Genomic DNA, 18,770 nt, shown 5'->3' on the forward strand with positions numbered 1-18,770 from the left:
TACAACCTCTTTCTTTCTTCGTGGCATCTGGTCATTCTCATGGGCCCATTCGGGGTAGACATGCTGCCCACCCTGCTGAGAATGAGACCCAAGACCTTGCCCAGAGATGCTGCCTGCCTGCCGTTGGGACGCGTCACCCAAGGAGGCCTAGTATGGCCTGTGCCCAGAGGCCGAGGGCCACTATCGTTTCGGGAGCCAAACCTGGCCTCTGCCCTGGCCTTTTCCCTCAGACCATGGGCATCACATGACTTCCTAAGCCCCTTCTGTGAGATTCTGCAGGCCCATGATGCTGTCTTCCACGTGATGGTGTGAGTCCCGGCCTGAGGCTCCTGCGTGGCCCCTGCCTCAGCCCATCACGTTCTCCCTTCCCACAGCCCTCTGTGCCCCCAGGTCCTCCCAGAACTCCCTGATGTCTCCAAGGCCACCCTCAAAGGGACCCTAATCCCATGGTTTATTCTCCAGCCGCTGGCATGCCCCACACTGCTCTTCTCAATCAGACCTTACACCTCCCTCCAGGGGAGCAGGCACTGTGGTAACCGGAGTAGAGGACAACATCAGGATCTTTCAGACATTTGAAGTCAGCCTACAAAGGCACGCACATTTGGCAGCCTTGTTATTTTAGCAATAGGCAGTGCTTTCTTTCTACCTAGTTTCTTTCTACCCATAAAGTCATAATTTGGCAAATGGTAAACATGATGTCAGAGTGTACGCGTCCAGTTTAGGCAGGACCAAGAAATGAGCTATGGGACTTTATGTCTGTCCTTTGTCCTGCCCCCACCTGAAGAAAGCCATGTGTTTCTAGGTCTTCCACGTGCTGCCCTCTCCCCTGGCTGGAGCCCAGAGCTATGTGTCCTCCTATAGGTGCCGTGAGGGGCAGCTGCAGAGACGCGGCCTCCAGCAGCCCCTCACCTGACCGCCTGGCACAGCTGAGGCCGGGGCGGATTTCCTCTTTTGCTCCGCCCCTGCCCTAAATGGGGCCTTTCCACCCAGACCTCACCACAGGATCACTTGGCAACTGCTGGCTCCTGGCTTTGCCATCAGTTCAGGCCCAGCCACAGGCACCTGCTCTGTGTGGCAGGGCCCCAGGAGAGGGGTAGCTTGGGTGGGCATTGCTTGGGAAGATTCAGGAAAGCCTGTGGGTGAAGTAGCCAGCACATACACACACACGCGCGCGCACGCACACACACACACACACACACACACGGGCCTGCCACAGTGGCTCCATGCCGGACCAGCAACAGCTCCACACCAGCCGGACCTCTTGCCTGTTTTGTCCCATGTGCACAGGTTCGGGAGGAAATGGGCTCAGCCTTCCTGGTTCTTCCAAGAGGCTCCACTGACTGGGGGGCTTTGCAGATGGTTTGGGAGTACCACACTCAGTCCCGAGGGAGGCAGCAGACAGACACGGATGGGGTGCTGGTGCTCGGTAGAGTTGAAGAGGGGATGGGAGCCAGATGTGACTACAGCAGCTTCATCTGTGGGGCCCAGCCTCAGACCCACAACAGTCCCAGCCCCAAGAAAGTGCCGCATGCGGACAGGCTTGATGGCTAACACCTGTAATCCTAGCACTTTGGAGGCCGAGGCGGGCAGATTGCCTGAGATCGGGAGTTTGAGACCAGCCTGGGCAACACAGTGAAGCCCCATCTCTACTAAAGTACAAAAAGTTAGCCAGGCATGACGGCATGCGCCTGTAGTCCCAGCTACTCAGGAGGCTGAGGCGGGAGAATCGTGTGAACCCGGGAGGCGGAGGTTGCAGTGAGCTGAGATCACGCCACTGCAGTCCAGCCTGGGCGACAGAGCGAGACTCCATCTCAAAAAAAAAAAAAAAGAGAAAGTGCTGCATGTAGTGTCTGGAGGGCAACAGCAGGGGGCAGTCGGTCTCCCATCTCTCCTGTCCTGGGCACCAAGTGTAAGCTGCCATCGTCACCTCTCCACCAGCCCTAAACATGGGTGCCCCTCTCCCACAGAACCTGTCTCCAGAGAAGATTTTCCACGTCATCGTGGCCCCTTGTTATGACAAGAAGCTAGAGGCTCTTCAGGAAGGCTTTCCCCCCGCTTTGCATGGCTCCCGGGGCGCTGACTGCGTGTTAACATCAGGTGAGAGGTGGGCGGGGGTGCACCTGGGCGCTGGGGGATTCTCTGACTGGCCAGTACACACCGGAGCCAGGCAGATCTGTGTCCCAGAGCCATCTCAGTGCCTGCCACTGTGGTCACTTGTCTGAAGTTACTGACAGCTGGGAGGCCAAGACAGGTGGATCACCTGAGGTCGGGAGTTCGAGACCAGCCTGACCAACATGGGGAAACCCTGTCTTTACTAAAAATACAAAAAATTAGCCGGGCATGGTGGCACATGCCTGTAATCCCAGCTCCTCAGGAGGCTGAGGCAGGAGAATTGCTTGAACCCGGGAGGCAGAGGTTGCGGTAAGTTGAGATCACGCCGTTACACTCTAGCCTGGGCAACGAGAGTAAAACTTCGTCTTTCAAAAATAAAAGATAAATCAGGTCTCTGGGAGAACCACTCGAGCAATATGGTGGCCCTGACTTTACATTACAGTCCGTGCAGGGTACTTACCTCTTGGTAGGAAAGTTGTCTATAGCCATAGTGGGTCTCCTTCTCACAAACCAAGTCTGCACTTAAAACACAAGTGAAGTTTTTTTCATTCAGAGTAAAATGAAAAAGGCAGGTTTGCTTCAGTGACATTGCCTTTAGCACTGTATTGGCCACTCCTTTCAGATGTTAAGAGCCTACAGTGAGTTCTGTGTGTTGTGGATGGAAGTCATTCCCTGGAATTATGTAGAACCCATTCAGAAGAATGTTGACGTCAGTTGGTGGGGGAAGCTTAAGACTGTTAAAATTCTGGTGGAACTGTTTTAATTGGTCTGGGAAAACAGGTCCCAGCAGGTATTTAGATTAGTGGTACGTGAGGCAGAGAGGTCAGCTCTCAGGAACACTCTTTTTTTTTTTTTTTTTTTTGAGACGGAGTCTCGCTCTGTCACCCAGGCTGGAGTACAGTGGCTGGATCTCAGCTCACTGCAAGCTCCGCCTCCCGGGTTTACGCCATTCTCCTGCCTCAGCCTCCCGAGTAGCTGGGACTACAGGCCCCGCCACCACGCCCGGGTAGTTTATTTTGTATTTTTTAATAGAGATGGGGTTTCACCGTGTTAGCCAGGATGGTCTTGATCTCCTGACCTCATGATCTGCCCGTCTCGGCCTCCCAAAGTGCTGGGATTACAGGCTTGAGCCACCGCGCCCGGCCAGGAACAGTCTTTAAGGATGCCAGTGTCGCTCACAGTCCCCTGACTTGAAATTCTAGCACGCAGATGCCTCTGGAAAGGTCCCCACCCCACAGGCACAGGCTCCCTGTGGGGTGACGTGGCAGGGGTGTTGAAGGATGAGGGACAGAAAGGCCCTCAGCACTGCCATCCTTCACTCTCAGAGGAAGGGCCCAGGGGCCATCTGCTTGTGTTGACAAAATAAAAACATGCGCAGCAGGCTATCAGAAGAACCATGTCCAGCCATCTTTTTTCTGAGTGCAGATTTATAGGAAATTATGCTATTTTCTTACCTGTGTTTCCAGCCATCTCACAGCATCTGATGTGATGCCACAGCCAGGTTTTAGAGGCTCAGTTTTTCTATTAAGGGTTTTTTCAGGCATCTTCATGTAAAAGGAAATACAGAAAGAGGTTCTCACTTTCAGTTGATCTCATTGCAGAATAACCATATGTCATGTAAATGTAGCTGGGTGCAGTGGCTCAGGCCTCTAGTTCTAGCCACTCAGGAGGCTATGGCCGGAGGATCACTTGAGCCCAGGAGTTTGAGACCTCGCAGGGCAACACAGTGAGACCTCGTCTCTTTTTTTTTTTTTTTTGAGACGGAGTCTCACTCTGTTGCCCAGGCTCTGCAGTGACTCCATCGCAGTTCACTACAACCTCCGCCTCCCAGGATCAAGCGATTCTCCTCCCTCAGTCTCCCAAGTAGCTGGGATTACAGGCGCGCACCACCACACCAGGCTAACTTTTGTATTTTTAGTAGAGAGGCAGTTTCGCCAGACTGGAGACCTTGTTTCTAAAAAAAAAAAAAAAAAAAAATGGGCTGGGCACAGTGGCTCACACGTGTAATCTCAGCACTTCAGGAGGCTGAGGCAGGCTGGTCACCTGAGGTCAGGAGGTCGAGACCTGTCTGGCCAGGTGTGGTGGTGCGCACCTGTAATCCCAGCTACTCGGGAGGCTGAGGCAAGAGAATCACTTGAACCCGGGAGGCAGAGGTTACAGTGAGCCAAGATCGCACCACTGTACTCCAGCCTGGGCGGCGGAGGTGAGACTCCATCTCAAAAAAAAAAAAATGCACCCAGTATATATTTCATCATCCTATTTCTGTGAGCTTGTTGTAAGAAAAGTTTTCTGTTTCATGCAAAGTGGACCAAAAAAGTTTACAGATTTTCCGCATGGGAAAATCATGGAGAGATTGTTTACATAAATGCCACAGTTCGAGGGCAGAAAGAGGAATGGAAAGAGGAATTCGAATTGAATTCTGCTTACATTTTATTAGTGTTTGATTTTATTGGCCTCACTTTGCCCTTTAGATGGACTCCACTCCTGCTGTCTGTGATGGAGATTTCATAGGAGGGAGGTCATCCAGGGTCACTAATGTCAAATTTCCTGCAGGGGAAGAAAAGTTCCTGTGGCCACCTGTGTCTTTTCAGTGTCTCTTACTTCATTTGTCTGTAGGTGAAATTGCTCAAATAATGGAGCAAGGTGACCTCTCAGTGAAGGATGCTGCCGTCGACACTCTGTAAGTACTTGGCTTATATGGGAAGAGTCCTCTGGGGGGCAGGACCTCCCGTCAGCCCTGCCAGCTGCCTGACAGGCCCAGGGCTGCCCTGCTTTATGACGAGGCCATGTGAAGCACTGAGATGCAGTCCCCCGGGCCCCCGCCACAACCCTCAGCCACCCTTCTAGCTGTTGAGTGGGATACCATTCACCAGGGCTGCCAGGGAGTCAGGAGGCTTGGCGGGCTTCCATGGTGCGATTGCCACCCCAAACCCTCGAGGAAGGACGGGAAGCACAAACAGCTTTGTGCTCGCTGGGGCAGGGCCATTCATGTGTGCGCCAGCCCCCTTCTTCCTGAGTGCCGTCTGTGCCTCACGTTCCACGGTGGGGCAGTGGGGCAGCTCCCTCAGGCCCCTTTGCACCAAGAGTGGCAGGCTGGGTTCTGCTGGGGGCGGTGACCTTGATACCCAGCAAGGCCTAGGGCTCCTGCTGCACCCCAGGCACTGAGCGGAGCGCACCACAAAGGCAGCGGCGTGTGTCCTCGCCAACACTCCGCATCCCAGGTGCTGCCTTCATACCCTTTTGGGGGAAGGTGAGATAGAAGTTAAGCATCTGTGGGGCCATGCGTGGTGGCTCACACCTATAATCCCAGTACTTTGGGAGACTGAGGTAGGAGGATGGCTTGAGTCCAAGAGGCTGGGGTTGTAGTGAGCTATGATTGTGCCACTGCACTCCAGCCTGGGAGACAGAAAAAGACCCTGTCTCAAAGAAAAGAAAAAGACCATAAGCATCTGGAGCACCTGCAAGAGCCTGTGCATGGGCTCGGCGTGACTGAGAGTCCTCCGCCTGGCCCGAGCATCAGGCACGCCCTCCCGAGACCCCTCAAGATGCTAGAAATGGGACTTTCTCCAAAGTTTAAACATTTGTAGAGGATTTAGCTTCTTTGGTGGTGACCTTGGATTGTGATGCCCTCTGGAAGTCTGGTTTCACGCTTGCTGTCACTGTACATCGGCATTCATGATGGACTTGTTTTTTCTCTGCCTGGTGAGGTTTGGAGACTTGAAGGAGGACAAGGTGACGCGCCATGATGGAGCCAGCTCGGACGGGCACCTGGCACACATCTTCAGACATGCGGCCAAGGAGCTGTTCAACGAAGATGTAGAGGAGGTCACTTACCGAGCCCTGAGGTGTGGGGCAGCGTCCACAGCCTGTCTGTGCCTGTGGTCAGCACGTGTGCACGTGTGGATCTGTGCATGTGGCGGTTCTGTGTATGGAGTTTACACCAGTCACAATCGAAAGGGCTTTTTTGTGTTTATTTAGAACTTTTATTTTGCTGACATTCCAAACTCACATTAGAAAGTGTTCTTGGGTGGCTCACGCCTGTAATCCCAGCACTTTGGGAGGCCGAGGCGGGTGGATCACAAGGTCAGGAGATGGAGACCATCCTGGCTAACACAGTGAAACCCCGTCTCTACTAAAAATCCAAAAAATTAGCCGGGTGTGGTGGCGGGCGCCTGTAGTCTCAGCTACTCGGGAGGCTGAGGCAGGAGAATGGTGTGAACCCGGGAGGTGGAGGTTGCAGTGAGCCGAGATCGTGCCACTGTACTTCAGCGCGGGCGACAGAGCAAGACTCCTGTCTCAAGAAAAAACAAGTGTTCTTAAGTCACAGATAAAGGACTTGATGGATCAAAATTCTCTGTGTTCATTTTGTAGAAACAAAGACTTCCAAGAGGTCACCCTTGAGAAGAATGGGGAGGTGGTGTTACGCTTTGCTGCGGCCTATGGCTTTCGAAACATCCAGAACATGATCCTGAAGCTTAAGAAAGGAAAGTTCCCGTACCACTTTGTGGAGGTCCTCGCCTGTGCTGGAGGTGAGGCGCCAAGAGCAGCACCTGGCTCTGTCCCCTATGAGTGCTCGGGCCACACTGGTCCTGCAGCCGCCAGAGAGACGGTGTTCTTGGCCACCCAGAGCCTCTCTCAGCCCCGAGAGCTTTGTAGGGTGTGGATGTTCCCATGGGGCTTGTGCTGGGACATTCTAGGCTCCATTGGTTTTGCTCTTTCCCTCACCCCACGTAGCGTGTGGGCATTCTCTTGTGGACGTGCCCTCAGGAGGCCCCACATGGCACCAGGTGAGAGTCAGCCTGTGGCAGCTGGCTTAGAGAACAAATCACAAGAGTCGAGGCCACTCTGCCTGGGAGAAACACCCCTGCCTCCTGCCAGGCGCCAAGGATGAGCCAGCTCTGTCCTGAGTGGTGGGAGAGAGCAGTGAGAGGTGGAAGCGGGAAGGGGTGTGACCCAGCCTGGGCCTGAGGGGCTCCCTTGCTGCTTGGAGGGAGGGTGGGCCACTGTGGGCTGCGATCATCCAGGCACGTGAGGAAGGGTCCCCACCTGGGGCAGGAGGAGTGAGAGGACAAGAGGAGGCCAGGACAGGGTGGGGGTCTCCGGGAAGGATGTGCTGAGGGTGAGTGTCAGAGACGAAGGGGACCCCCTGCCCCTGACCCCTGGTGGTCCATCTGCGCCCCTGGTGGGGAAATGAGGACCTTTGTGCCATTGTGAGTGGGGGGGGGGCGGCACCACAAGGTACTTGAGTGGAAATGCTAGGTGCAGGTCAGTGGGAGGAGTAGCTCCACTGATGTTAGATGAATGGGACAAGGTGTGAAGCCACAGGACGGGAGGGGCCCCTGGGCAGGGCACAGACAAGGGTGCAGTTGGAGGCCCTGCCGTAGTGTCCTTCAACACAGAGGAGGGGAGGTCCCAGCCAGCACTGACAGGAGGGTGAGGGCAGAGAGGCGAGCATGTGGCCTTGGAGGCCTCACTGAGCATTCCGGAGGCATGGAAGGGTCAGTCCCACAGCTGGGCTGAGGAGCAGCCAGGAGGTGGGCCATGAAGCAGGGCCTCTGGGAGGGCCTCTGCATGCAGGCGGGTGGAGCTGGGGCCTGAGGAAGGAGAAGGTGCAAGCCAGCCCCCTGGGAAAGTGGAGGTTGGAGACCAACTGGGGTGCCACCTCGCAACCCATGGGGAGTGAAGTTTAACCGGGGAAATTTGCTCCAGATTGTTTTAAATGAATACACTACTAAGAGTGACATCATCTAACATGCTGGAGAGTAAGTAGCATCAATAAATAGGAGACACATTTTTACTCAGGCCAGTGTTGGGTGTGTGGGCTCATGGCTGGGCTCACAGCTCAGCTGCCTCCGGTGCAGCCTCCAGGCAGGGCCCAGCACACTTAACACGTGTGGTGCAGGCAGGACTGGTTTTACTGCTTGTTCACAATCCCTGTGCTATCTTGGTTTTGCCAAATTCCAAGAGAAGTTGGAAATCGGGATTTGCATACAAAGCCAGTCAGTTCTAAAAGGCAACTTAGGTTTTAGGTAAAACCATTTTATGGGTGATATAAATGGGTAAGAATGAGAGGTACATGGGTCCGGGTGCAGTGGCTCACGCCTGTAATTCCAGCACTTTGGGAGGCCAAGGCAGGCAGATTACCTGAAGTCAGGAGTTCGAGACCAGCCTGGCCAACATGGTGAAACCCTGCCTCTACTAAAAATTACAAAATTAGCCAGGCATGGTGGCACACACCCGTAATCCCAGGTACTTGGGAGGCTGAGGCGGGAGAATTGCTTGAGCCCAGGAGATGGAGGTTGCAGTGAGCCAAGATTAAGCCACTGCACTCCAGCCTGGCCGACGGAGAGAGACTCTCTCAAAAAAAAAAAAAAATGAGAGGCACACAGGGCTATGAGTCTGGGATTAGCGTCCCTGAGGGCCTTGGGGAAGACCCTGGCCTGTGCAGCCAGCCCTAGCCTTACACCACTCAACGTTCCACGTCCCCTTCATTCCTCTCCTGCTTGCAAACTGTCTTCCCTATGAGGCAAAAGCTTCCTTAAGACTATCCCGGCTGGGTGCGGTGGCTCATGCCAGTAGTCCCAGCTTGAAGCAGAAGGATTGCCGCTTGACTCCAGAAGTTCAAGATCAGCCTGGGCAACATAGCGAGACCCACCCCGCATCCCCCAGTCTCTACAAAAAATTTAAAAATTAGCCAGGCGAGGTGGTGTGTGTCTGTAGTCCTAGCTGCCCAGGAAGCTAACGCGGACAGATCGCCTGAGCCCAGGATAAACTCACCTGTGTTCATCTTTCAGGATGTTTAAATGGCAGAGGCCAAGCCCAGACTCCAGATGGACATGCGGATAAGGCCCTGCTGCGGCAGATGGAAGGCATTTACGCTGACATCCCTGTGCGGCGTCCGGAGTCCAGTGCACACATGCAGGAGCTGTACCAGGAGTGGCTGGAGGGGATCAACTCCCCCAAAGCCCGAGAGGTGCTGCACACCACATACCAGAGCCAGGAGCGCGGCGCACACAGCCTGGACATCAAGTGGTGAAGTCAGGCCAGGGCCGTCCAGCTGCTCTTGGGGCGAGAGCCACTCTCAGTAGAGGGAGGGGGTGCCTTGAGTGGAGTATTAAAGACACTTAAGAAAACTGCTCAATGGGTTACTTTGGTTTCTCAGAGTTCCCTGCTACCCCATTTATTGGAGGCCCCTCAGGCAGTTTCATGTGGTGCTATCTTCATAATAGGTGTGGGATTGGAACTTTTTTTTTTTTTTTTTTTTTGAGGCGGAGTCTGTCGCCCAGGCTGGAATGCAATGGCGCGATCTCAGCTCACTGCAATCTCTGCTTCCCAGGTTCAAGCGATTTCTCCTGCCCCAGCCTTCCGAGTAGCTGGGACTACAGTCGCACACCGCCGTGCCCAGCTAGTTTTTGTATTTTTAGTAGAGATGGGGTTTCACTATGTTGGCCAGGCTGGTCTTGAACTCCTGACCTCCTGATCCACCCGCCTTGGCCTCCCAAAGTGCCAGGATTGCAGGCGTGAGCCACCGTGCCGGGCAGATTGGAACGTTTTAACATGAAAGGAGCACTTCCCCGATTTATCCCTTTATCCTAAGATTGTGAAAAAATCCCAAAGAGTGAGAATGGAGACAGACTACTGTATTTTAGGTGTTAAAAAAAATTCCAGAGGCCGGGCGCGGTGGCTCAAGCCTGTAATCCCAGCACTTTGGGAGGCCGAGGCGGGTGGATCACAAGGTCAGGAGATCGAGACTATCCTGGCTAACATGGTGAAACCCCGTCTCTACTGAAAATACAAAAAACTAGCCAGGCGCGGTAGCGGGCGCCTTTAGTCCCAGCTACTTGGGAGGCTGAGGCGGGAGAATGGCGTGAACCCGGGGGGCGGAGCTTGCAGTGAGCCGAGATCGCGCCACTGCACTCTAGCCTGGGAGACACAGTGAGACTCCGTCTCAAAAAAAAAAAATAAAATAAAAATAAAAATAAAAAAAAATTCCAGAAAGTGTCCTGTGACGAGCTAAGACCCCCAGAGGTTGTAACACACATGCCTCGGAGGTGATTTGATGTGGGAATGAGGGCAGAGGCGGGGCAGCTGTGCCTGTGGACTCCTGTGGCCCTGGGGTTGTTAGGGCAGGCAGTCCACAGTCCCAGATTCCTGCCCATTTTGGCTCTTTTACCCACTCATATTTTCCTTGAAAGTGTTTTTGACAGAACATTAATTGTCAGCCTTTTAGACTCAGGAGACTCATACACAAATCTGGATTTCCAGCTTTTCTTAGAAAAACTGTAGTTTCTGACAACACTAGGCCCCATTCCTCACAGCCAGTCACCACCCTCCTGGACCACACTCAGGGCCCTGGAGGCCCTGAGCTTAAACTTGTACATTCAGTCTTTGAATTAGACTTGCATTGCGGCAAGGGAAGGGCCTGACAAGGGTGGCAGACACGAGAGTGGAAAATTGAGAAGGCAGCCCGCACAAGCTGGGTGGGTGCGGGCGAGCCCCAGCTCCTCAGCACTGTCATGAGGTGGGAGTCGGGTAAAGGCTCTGTCCGACCCTGAGGGGTTGAGGATGCTCGGGTGGTCCAGCCTCCCGCAGAACACTTCCCCGTCACCCTTCGCAGACAGGTTTCTTCTCACACACAGCCCTGGCCCATCCACTCGCCATGAAGCCCTCTGTGCTCAGGGTGATGGAGCCCCCTCCATTCTGGCATGGCACTGCGGGCATGAGCTTGCCTTAAAAAGAAAGGAGAGGCTGGGCATGGCAGCTCTTGCCCTATAATCCCAGCACACTGGGAGGCCACGGCGAGGGGATTGCTTGAGTCCAGGAGTTTCTACATGGTGAGACTCCGTCTCGACAAATTTTTTTTTTTTTTTTTGAGACAGCGCCTCAGTTTGTCACCCAGGCTAGAATGCAGTGGCGCGATCTCGGCTCACAGCAACCTCCACCTCCTGGGTTCGAGTGATTCTCCTGTCTCACCCTCTGGAGCAGCTGGGCTCACAGGCGCATACCACTGCGCCCGGATAATTTTTGTATTTTTAGTTGAGACGGGGTTTTGCCATGTTGATCAGGCTGGAACTTCTGACCTCAGGTGATCCGACCACCTCAGCCTCCCAAAGTGTTGGGATTACCGGCGGGAGCCACTGCACCTGGCAAAAAAAAAAAATTTTTTTAAAGGAGAAAGCAGTTTAACCATGGACAGTGAAACAGAGCTGGCAGACACCTGAAAATCCGCGGAACCGCGCAGCTGCACCCTAGGGCTCATCCCAGGAGAAGAGAGATGTCAGTGTGGCCGGAGGTGTCCTGAAGCACTGGGATTGGGTTAACTCGACTGGTGGCCTTCCCAGCCCTCCGTGCTGCAGAGCCTCTGTACGCTCGGCTGCCTTCATCTCACTCTGTGTGCTGTGCCTGTGCACCTGTCTTGTGGATAACTGCGTATATTGTGTTCCATTGCCTGTCTTGCTGGATGACTGCATATATCATGTTCAGCTGTGTATTTGTTTTGCTTTCAGTCTATATACAGTTGGGTTTCCAACCTCTGATTCTGGAATAAACAGTTGCAGCGTGTCTGAGTGAACAGTTGAGTGAGCCTAGCCACCTGCTGCGCCAGCAGGGCCACATCTTGTGGTGCATTGCCGTCCTCACCACGGCCATGCCAGGTGGCCTCGCCTGTGCTTCCTGAGCTGCCACCTGGTGTGGAGTCAGGAGAGTCCTCTGTCTTCCTCCAGGAAGATGCTCACCAGGCCTAGAGCACCAGGAGGCGGCAGAGGGCCACCCTGCTACAGTGAAGAAATCACCTCCCGCAGTAACCACTGCACAGGGCACCACAGCTGGCCTGCCATGAAGCCATCCCTGCTGGTCGTGTGGGGCGGCCAGGCTGAGGGACTGGGCACCAACATGAGATGCTGGGGTCCCCGTGCCTGCTGGTGGGTTATAGCTATGGGGGACCGTGTGCATTTCTTCTGCACAGGAGAAAAGTGGCGAGAGTTCCTTCATTATAACGGGAACACTATTAGCGGCCAGACCAAGGCACCTAGATGTGGTGCGAGGCAGCACGCTGGTCAGGGAGGATGGATGGTGTGCCCGGCCCGTGCCTGCTGGTGAGCCAGGCTGGTCCGGGGGGATGGTGTGCCCAGCCCATGCCTGCTAGTGAGCCAGGCTGGTCCTGGTGTGAGGCAGCACACTGGTCGGGGAGGATGGATGGTGTGCCCGGCCCGTGCCCGCTGGTGAGCCAGGCTGGTCCTGGTGTGAGGCAGCACACTAGTCCAGGGGGATGGTGTGCCCGGCCCGTGCCTGCTGGTGAGCCAGGCTGGTCTGGGGGGATGGTGTGCCCAGCCCATGCCCGCTAGTGAGCCAGGCTGGTCCTGGCATGAGAAGGAGGAGATGAGCCCTGGTGGCATCCCGTGCTGGCACCACCATGTAGGAACACGGCCATGTGTGCTCTGGCGCTGCCGTGTACCGCAGGGGCCCGAACACGTCTGATCTGATAAACGTGTGTTACCGTCCCAGTGAATAGATCTGCTCTTCGGTGCCTGTGGTCTGAGCAGCAAAGCCCAGATTTCTCAATTCCATTTCCACCTGTCCTGAGAGCTTATACTTGTTGCAGCCAGTGTAGACTGTCCACACTGGTCCTTCCTTAGTGTTGCTGGAGTTGCCAACAGGCTCATCCACTGTGCCCGCCTGTTGGTTTGCCGCTTGCCTGGGGTGTGGATCTAGGGTGAACCCTTGGGTGTGTGCTGGCTTTGAGGGTGTCCCATGGCCTCATCTGCGGGCCCAGAGCTGAGCAACTGAGGCGTTTGGACACATGGCCTCCCACAGTCGTGTGACCTTCACGCTGAGTCTAGACTAGAGATGTCAGAGGAGGGAACGGTGGCCCAGGCAGGGCTGACTTGCCAAGGCCACTTCGCCTCTAGATGGGGCCCGGTGTTTATGTTTCCACTGCAAACAGAGCATCTGTGTAAAGCAGATCAACCCTCAACTCATGGTGAGGAGCCCTCAGTCGGCCGCTGCAGAGGGCGAGCTGTGGGTTTTGGGTAGAGGCCGGCTCTGCTTTCTGAGGAGGAGCCTTGTGTTCTGAAATCAAGGAGAGTAGGTGCCAGGGCTTAATGCTTCAAAGCTGAAATGCGAATTGTCCGATAGGCAAAGGTTTTTATTAAGTATTCAGCACAGTAAGAAGAGGAAGTGCTCACGGCTGCTGGCTGGAGTGCAGTTTGGCAGTAACACCCCAACTTGATAAAAAGTCGTATAGCTCACGCCTGTAATCCCAGCACTTTGGGAGGCCAAGACGGGTGGATCACAAGGTCAGGAGATCGAGACCATCCTGGCTAACATGGTGAAACCCCGTCTCTACTGAAAACATGAAACATTAGCTGGGTGTAGTGGCGGGCGCCTGTAGTCCCAGCTACTCGGGAGGCTGAGGCAGGAGAATGGCGTGAACCCGGGAGGCGGAGCTTGCAGTGAGCTGAGATCTGGCCACTGCACTCCAGCCTGGGCAACAGAGCGAGACTCCGTCTCAAAAAAAAAAAAAAAGGTCGTATAGCTTAGCTGTTAGGAACTGTCCCTGGAGCAGTCCACCTCACAGGTGCCCAGTGTGCAGGACCTGGAGGATGTCTGTTCTACGTCTGCATTTGCTGTAAACAAGCTGCAACAGCAAACTAAAAGCCCACCGGGGCAAGTGTCAGGACATCCAAAGCCGGGGTTCTAGGAGTGGTTAAAGTACAAAATGGATGTTTATGTCCTGACATGGACTTTTTTTTTTTTTTCTTCGAGACAGGGTCTGGCCCTGTCACCCAGGTTGGAGTACAGTGGCACCATCATGGCTCACTGCAGACTCAACCTCTCAGACTCAATCAATCCTCCCACTTCAGCCTCCTGAGTAGTTGGGACTGCAGGCATGCGCCGCTACTCCCAGCTAATTTTTTGTACTTTCTGTGGAGACAGGGTTTTGCCATGTTGCCCAGGTTGGTCTGGAACCCCTGGACTCAAGTGATCTTCTCCCTTCAACCTCCCAAAAGTACTGGGATTACAGGCATGAGCCACCGCACCAGCCTGGTTTGAAATTTGATTAGAATAAGAAGGAAAACCTGGCAAGGCAGAGTGACAGACACGGCATCTGCATGGTGAGTGTGGACGAGTGGCAGTGGAATTGGGAGGAGGGACTGGAGCGGGAGCAGTGGCTGCTAACCACTGCCAACACTTCGCCTCCTCTCTGATGCCCCTAAGCCTTCCTCTCACATCGATCTTGGCAGAATCCTCCTGTTCCTCTGTCTTCGGCTTTAGCCACCATCAGGGTATCTGTCCTGCAATTTCCCCCCTCCTTTTTGCCCTGTCATGGAAAGACCATGTAGCAGCCGGCAGTCCTTCCCCACTCCAGGCCCAGAGCACAGTGTTTGCAACTGTCCTGGGCTCTGGTACCTGAGGAGTCTGTCCCTGAGCCAGTCTGGACACAGACAGCCAGGCAGCAGCACGGGCACTTTGGGATGTCAGTGCCATCCTCATGGGTACTGTGTCCACGTGGGATGCCGGGGCCTGGTGGTGGGATGTACGGGGAGTACTGCGGCTGCATTTGTCTCCTGTTGGAGGGAGGTTCTCACCTCCAGCTTCTGATGTCAGTGGAGTGGGAATGCCAACCCAGAGGGCCGTAACATCCCAGCCCCAGCCCCCGCCCCGCTTTTTTTTTTTTTTTTTTTTCTGAGACAGGGTCTCATTCTGTCACCCAGGCTGGAGTGCGGTGGTACAATCTCAGCTCACTGCAGCTTCGACCTACCAGGCTCAAGAGACCCTCCCACCTCCCAGGTAGCTGGGACCACAGGCGCATACCACCATGCCCGGCTAATTTTTGTATTTTTTGTGGAGACAGGGTTTCACCATGTTGCCCAGGCTGGTCTCCAACTCCTGACCTCAAGCGATCCACCTGCCTCAGCCTCCCAAAGTGCTGTGGTTACAGGTGTGAGCCACTGCACCTGGCCTTGATCTTCTAGCCAAAACTAGAGAGAGAGAAAGACAGAAAGAAAGAACGTTAAAAGGGAAAGAAAAGGCAGGAACCCCTAAGCCCATACCCTCAGGAAAGGAAGGGAAGAGAGAATGGGGATCCAGCCAGACCCTTTTGGCAGGAGAACACTTGCTGGGTTCAGGAGGGGTCCCTGGTGAGTCGGTTGATGGCAGGAGGCTCCCTGGCAGCCGGACAGGGAGAAGGGTGCCAGCCTCTGCAGGCACCTTTGGCCACGTGGAGGAGCAGAGCTAAGTGTGGCCAGGGAGGTTTCAAAGCCTCAAAAACGCTGCAAAGGATGCATGTACTATGCCCAGACCCTGTTCTCTAAGCCATGAGCAGGTACTGATGGGGGGGTCCCGGGCCAGGTGGACACACAGAGAAGAGGACTGAGGAGTACAAAACCCCTCCCCTGCTCTCAGGGAGGGTTCTTGCCCAAGCCAGGGAGTGCAGAGGGCAATAAGCCCACTACTGCCATCCTTCCTGGGACTAGGCTGTGAGGCAAGGTGGGTTCACATGGAGATTTGAACTCGGATTGCTGCCGCTGCCCATCCTCCGCGCCTTGACACGACCAGGGATGTTTACTGGGGCCTGGGGAGGAATTAGAAAGGGGCCCACAGGCTGCCCAGTCAGGAAGGAAAACAAGTCCATAGCAGAGGATGGTTTCGATCCATCGACCTCTGGGTTATGGGCCCAGCACGCTTCCGCTGCGCCACTCTGCTGACTGTGAGGTGGGAGTCACCTTGAGTCAGATCATGACCACACGAGTCATCTCCCTGCAGGCGGCGACCTCTACTGGCCAACAGGGGCCAACCGAGGACTGACTGGGCAAGGCACATGCTCAGCCTACTCCTCTTCTCTCAACTTCTTATAGATAAAACTCTCTGAATTCATGTCCTTTTCTGCTGTTAAAACATTGGCTGGAGGCCGGGCTTGGGGGCTCACACCTGTAATCCCAGCACTTCAGGAGGCCAAGGTAGGCAGATCACCTGAGGTCGGGAGTTTGAGACCAGCCTGACCAACATGGAGAAACCCCATCTCTACTAAAAATACAAAATTAGCTGGGTGTGGTGGCGCTCACCTGTAATCCCAGCTACTCGGGAGGCTGAGGCAGAATTGCTTGAACCCAGGAAGTGGAGGTTGTGGTGAGCCGAGATTGCGCCATTGCACTCCAGCCTGGGCGACAAGAGTGAAACTCTGTCTCAAAAAATAAGAAAATAAAATAAAATTAAATTAAAAACTGTTGGCCGGGCACAGTGGCTCACGCTGTAATCCCAGCACTCTGGGAGGCTGAGGCAGGAGGATCACTTGAGCTCAGGAGTTTGAGACCAGCCTGGGCAACACAGGGAGACCCCGGCCTCTACAAAAAATACAAAAAGAAAACATGGCCAGGGGTTGGCAGCGAGCGCCTGTAGTCCCAGCTACTGAGGAGGCTGAGGTGGGAGGATCGCTTGAGCCCAGGAAGCAGAGAGCAGAGATCGTGCCACTGCGCTCCAGCCTGGGCGACAGAGCCAGACCCCAGTTTCAAAAAAAAACAAAACAAAACAAGGCCGGGCGCGGTGGCTCAAGCCTGTAATCCCAGCACTTTGGGAGGCCGAGGCCGGTGGATCACGAGGTCAGGAGATCGAGACTATCCTGGCTAACATGGTGAAACCCCGTCTCTACTAAAAATACAAAAAACTAGCAGGGCGTGGTGGCGGGCGCCTGTAGTCTCAGCTACTCAGGAGGCTGAGGCGGGAGAATGGCGTGAACCCGGGAGGCGGAGCTTGCAGTGAGCCGAGATCCGGCCACTGCACTCCAGCCTGGGAGCACAGCGAGACTCCGTCTCAAAAAAACAAAACAAAACAAAACAAAACAAAACAAAACAAAAACCTGAAACTCCTGGGATCCAACTGAAAGTATGAGCCGGGACACTGAAAGGAGACAGGTGCAGCTAGTCCCATGAACTGTCTGTGAGGAGCATCTTGACACAAGCCACGGTCAGCACGGAGGCCTGAGCCCAGCAGCCTGGACCCGGTGAGAGCTGGAGCTAATGGGATGGGCCACCAAACAGGAGGCATGGCTCTCCTGAGAGGAGCCATCGACCCTCGGCCAGGCAGAGAAAGAGCTGAGGAATACCCAAGCCTCCGCTCCACCCTCCAGTCTCCTTGCCAGTGCCTCCCATTGGCTGCAGCCCGTAGCTGTCTTGCCCGCTGCCTTCCAGACGGCCTCGGGTAAGAAAGGTGGAGGTGGGCCTAGAGCACACATCCCAAAGCACTACAGGAAGCAGCTGGGGCCCTACGCGTATGGCCACGTTGCCAAGAGCACTGGAGGGAGGGGAGGCTGCAGCCAGGGAACTCTGTGATGTTGCTGGCACCCGGCAGGGCACAGGGTGCAGCCCTGGGCTCAGAACCTCCAGACTGGGGGCTGCCGATGGGGTGAGGCTCCCTGTGCTGCACCCACAGGCCTGTACTGCAAACCTTCACCTCCGCAGTCTAATGGGTGTTGTGTGAGTCTTACAAACCCAAGCACACGGATACAGGAACAGAGGTGAAAAGGTGTCGACCGGGAGAAGACAGGGAAGCTCAGGACTGTCCCGGGCTGGGCCAAGCTGCTAGGCTCAAAACCAGATTGGAGGGTTGGTGTCAAAAGCTTGCTGATGAGGTGTGTAGGATGGACCTCTTGGAACAGGCCCAGAATTTGAGAAGAGATGGTCCCCACTCTTCTGGGTGTACCAGGCAATCTAAAGATGCGGGCCAGACTCTCTCCAGCCCCCTTAGTGATGCTTGTTTTACGGCATCGGACCAAAATGGTCATGAGGACACGGAAGGAGGGCACGCCCAGGCTTCTTTCTTCGTTCAAGCCTGCCCGGGCAAGGGCTCCTGCTAAAATGTTTTGGCGACCAAGCACACCTCGCAACACCAGTGGGGTGGGGCAGCCCGCCCCTGGTGACAGGTGGCCTCTCTCATCCTCCTCCTGTGGAAGGCGCAGGAGCCAGGCTGGAACAGACCCTGAGGCTGGACCTGGTCGGATCCGCGTCCCCGCAGGAACCCACTGTCGCTGCCCCTGCACGATGCCCGCCCGCCCGCCGGCCCACGGTGGCAGCAACAGGCGATGGGCCCGTGCAGGTGGGAAACCGATTTTCCTCTCAGCTGCTCGCCCTCCGCAGGCAGCTGGCCCCAAAGAGGGGCGTCGGGCGTCCTCCTCACACAGCCTTAGAGGGGAGGTCGGCACCAGCGTCTGCCCACGCCCCTGGCAGATGCGCCCGCGGCTTCTACCCCGGATGCCCGAGCGTCAGGTCAGCGTCAGCCGCGCGCGCCGGAAGCGTTTACTCGTCCCGATCCCGGCGCGGAAGCCCGACTACAAAGCTGCGGCATCGCAGGCGCCGCCTCAGGCCCCCACCCGACTGCCCCCGGGTTTGCGGACAGAGCTGGCGCCTCTGAAGGCGGAGGCGAGGGTCCCGCTCCTGGACGGCTCTTGTCCCTCAGCGGGAGCCGCCGGCGGTCACGCGGGGGGTCACGCGGGGGTCACGCGGGTGGCCTGTCAGGTGCTCGGCGACACCTTCGCGCGCAGCCCGGGCCCTCACGGGGGCGTCCGGTCCGAGCATGCGCAGCAGGAGGCGCGGGTGTCCACAGCGCGGCGGGGCGGGAGGCCTCCCTGTCACCGCGAGCCCGCCGGTCTCTCACCCCCGACCCCC

General features: G+C 55.6%; 2 protein-coding genes and 1 non-coding gene across 4 annotated transcripts in view; 2 read left to right on the top strand and 1 right to left on the bottom strand.

The window, feature by feature from the left end:
* The window catches only part of NARF (nuclear prelamin A recognition factor), a 30,225-nt gene extending 20,972 nt beyond the window's left edge, over positions 1-9,253 (top strand). For both annotated transcript variants that reach the window (XM_025361512.1, XM_025361513.1), the window contains 5 exons: positions 1,968-2,097; positions 4,729-4,792; positions 5,820-5,957; positions 6,484-6,641; positions 8,907-9,253. In XM_025361512.1, coding sequence (XP_025217297.1) covers positions 1,968-2,097; positions 4,729-4,792; positions 5,820-5,957; positions 6,484-6,641; positions 8,907-9,148 — 732 coding nt within the window. In that variant the 3' untranslated portion in view covers positions 9,149-9,253. The remainder of the gene's footprint in view (positions 1-1,967; positions 2,098-4,728; positions 4,793-5,819; positions 5,958-6,483; positions 6,642-8,906) is intronic.
* A 6,491-nt stretch (positions 9,254-15,744) lies between these two features.
* TRNAM-CAU lies at positions 15,745-15,816 on the bottom strand. Its single transcript has one exon. It is a non-coding gene; the product is annotated as a tRNA-Met (tRNA).
* A 2,330-nt stretch (positions 15,817-18,146) lies between these two features.
* The window catches only part of FOXK2 (forkhead box K2), a 111,906-nt gene continuing 111,282 nt past the window's right edge, over positions 18,147-18,770 (top strand). Inside the window, exon 1 of the mRNA XM_025363495.1 lies at positions 18,147-18,698. Coding sequence (XP_025219280.1) covers positions 18,147-18,698 — 552 coding nt within the window. The remainder of the gene's footprint in view (positions 18,699-18,770) is intronic.

This window comes from Theropithecus gelada, chromosome 16, assembly GCF_003255815.1.
Source record: "Theropithecus gelada isolate Dixy chromosome 16, Tgel_1.0, whole genome shotgun sequence".
Lineage (NCBI taxonomy): Eukaryota > Metazoa > Chordata > Mammalia > Primates > Cercopithecidae > Theropithecus > Theropithecus gelada.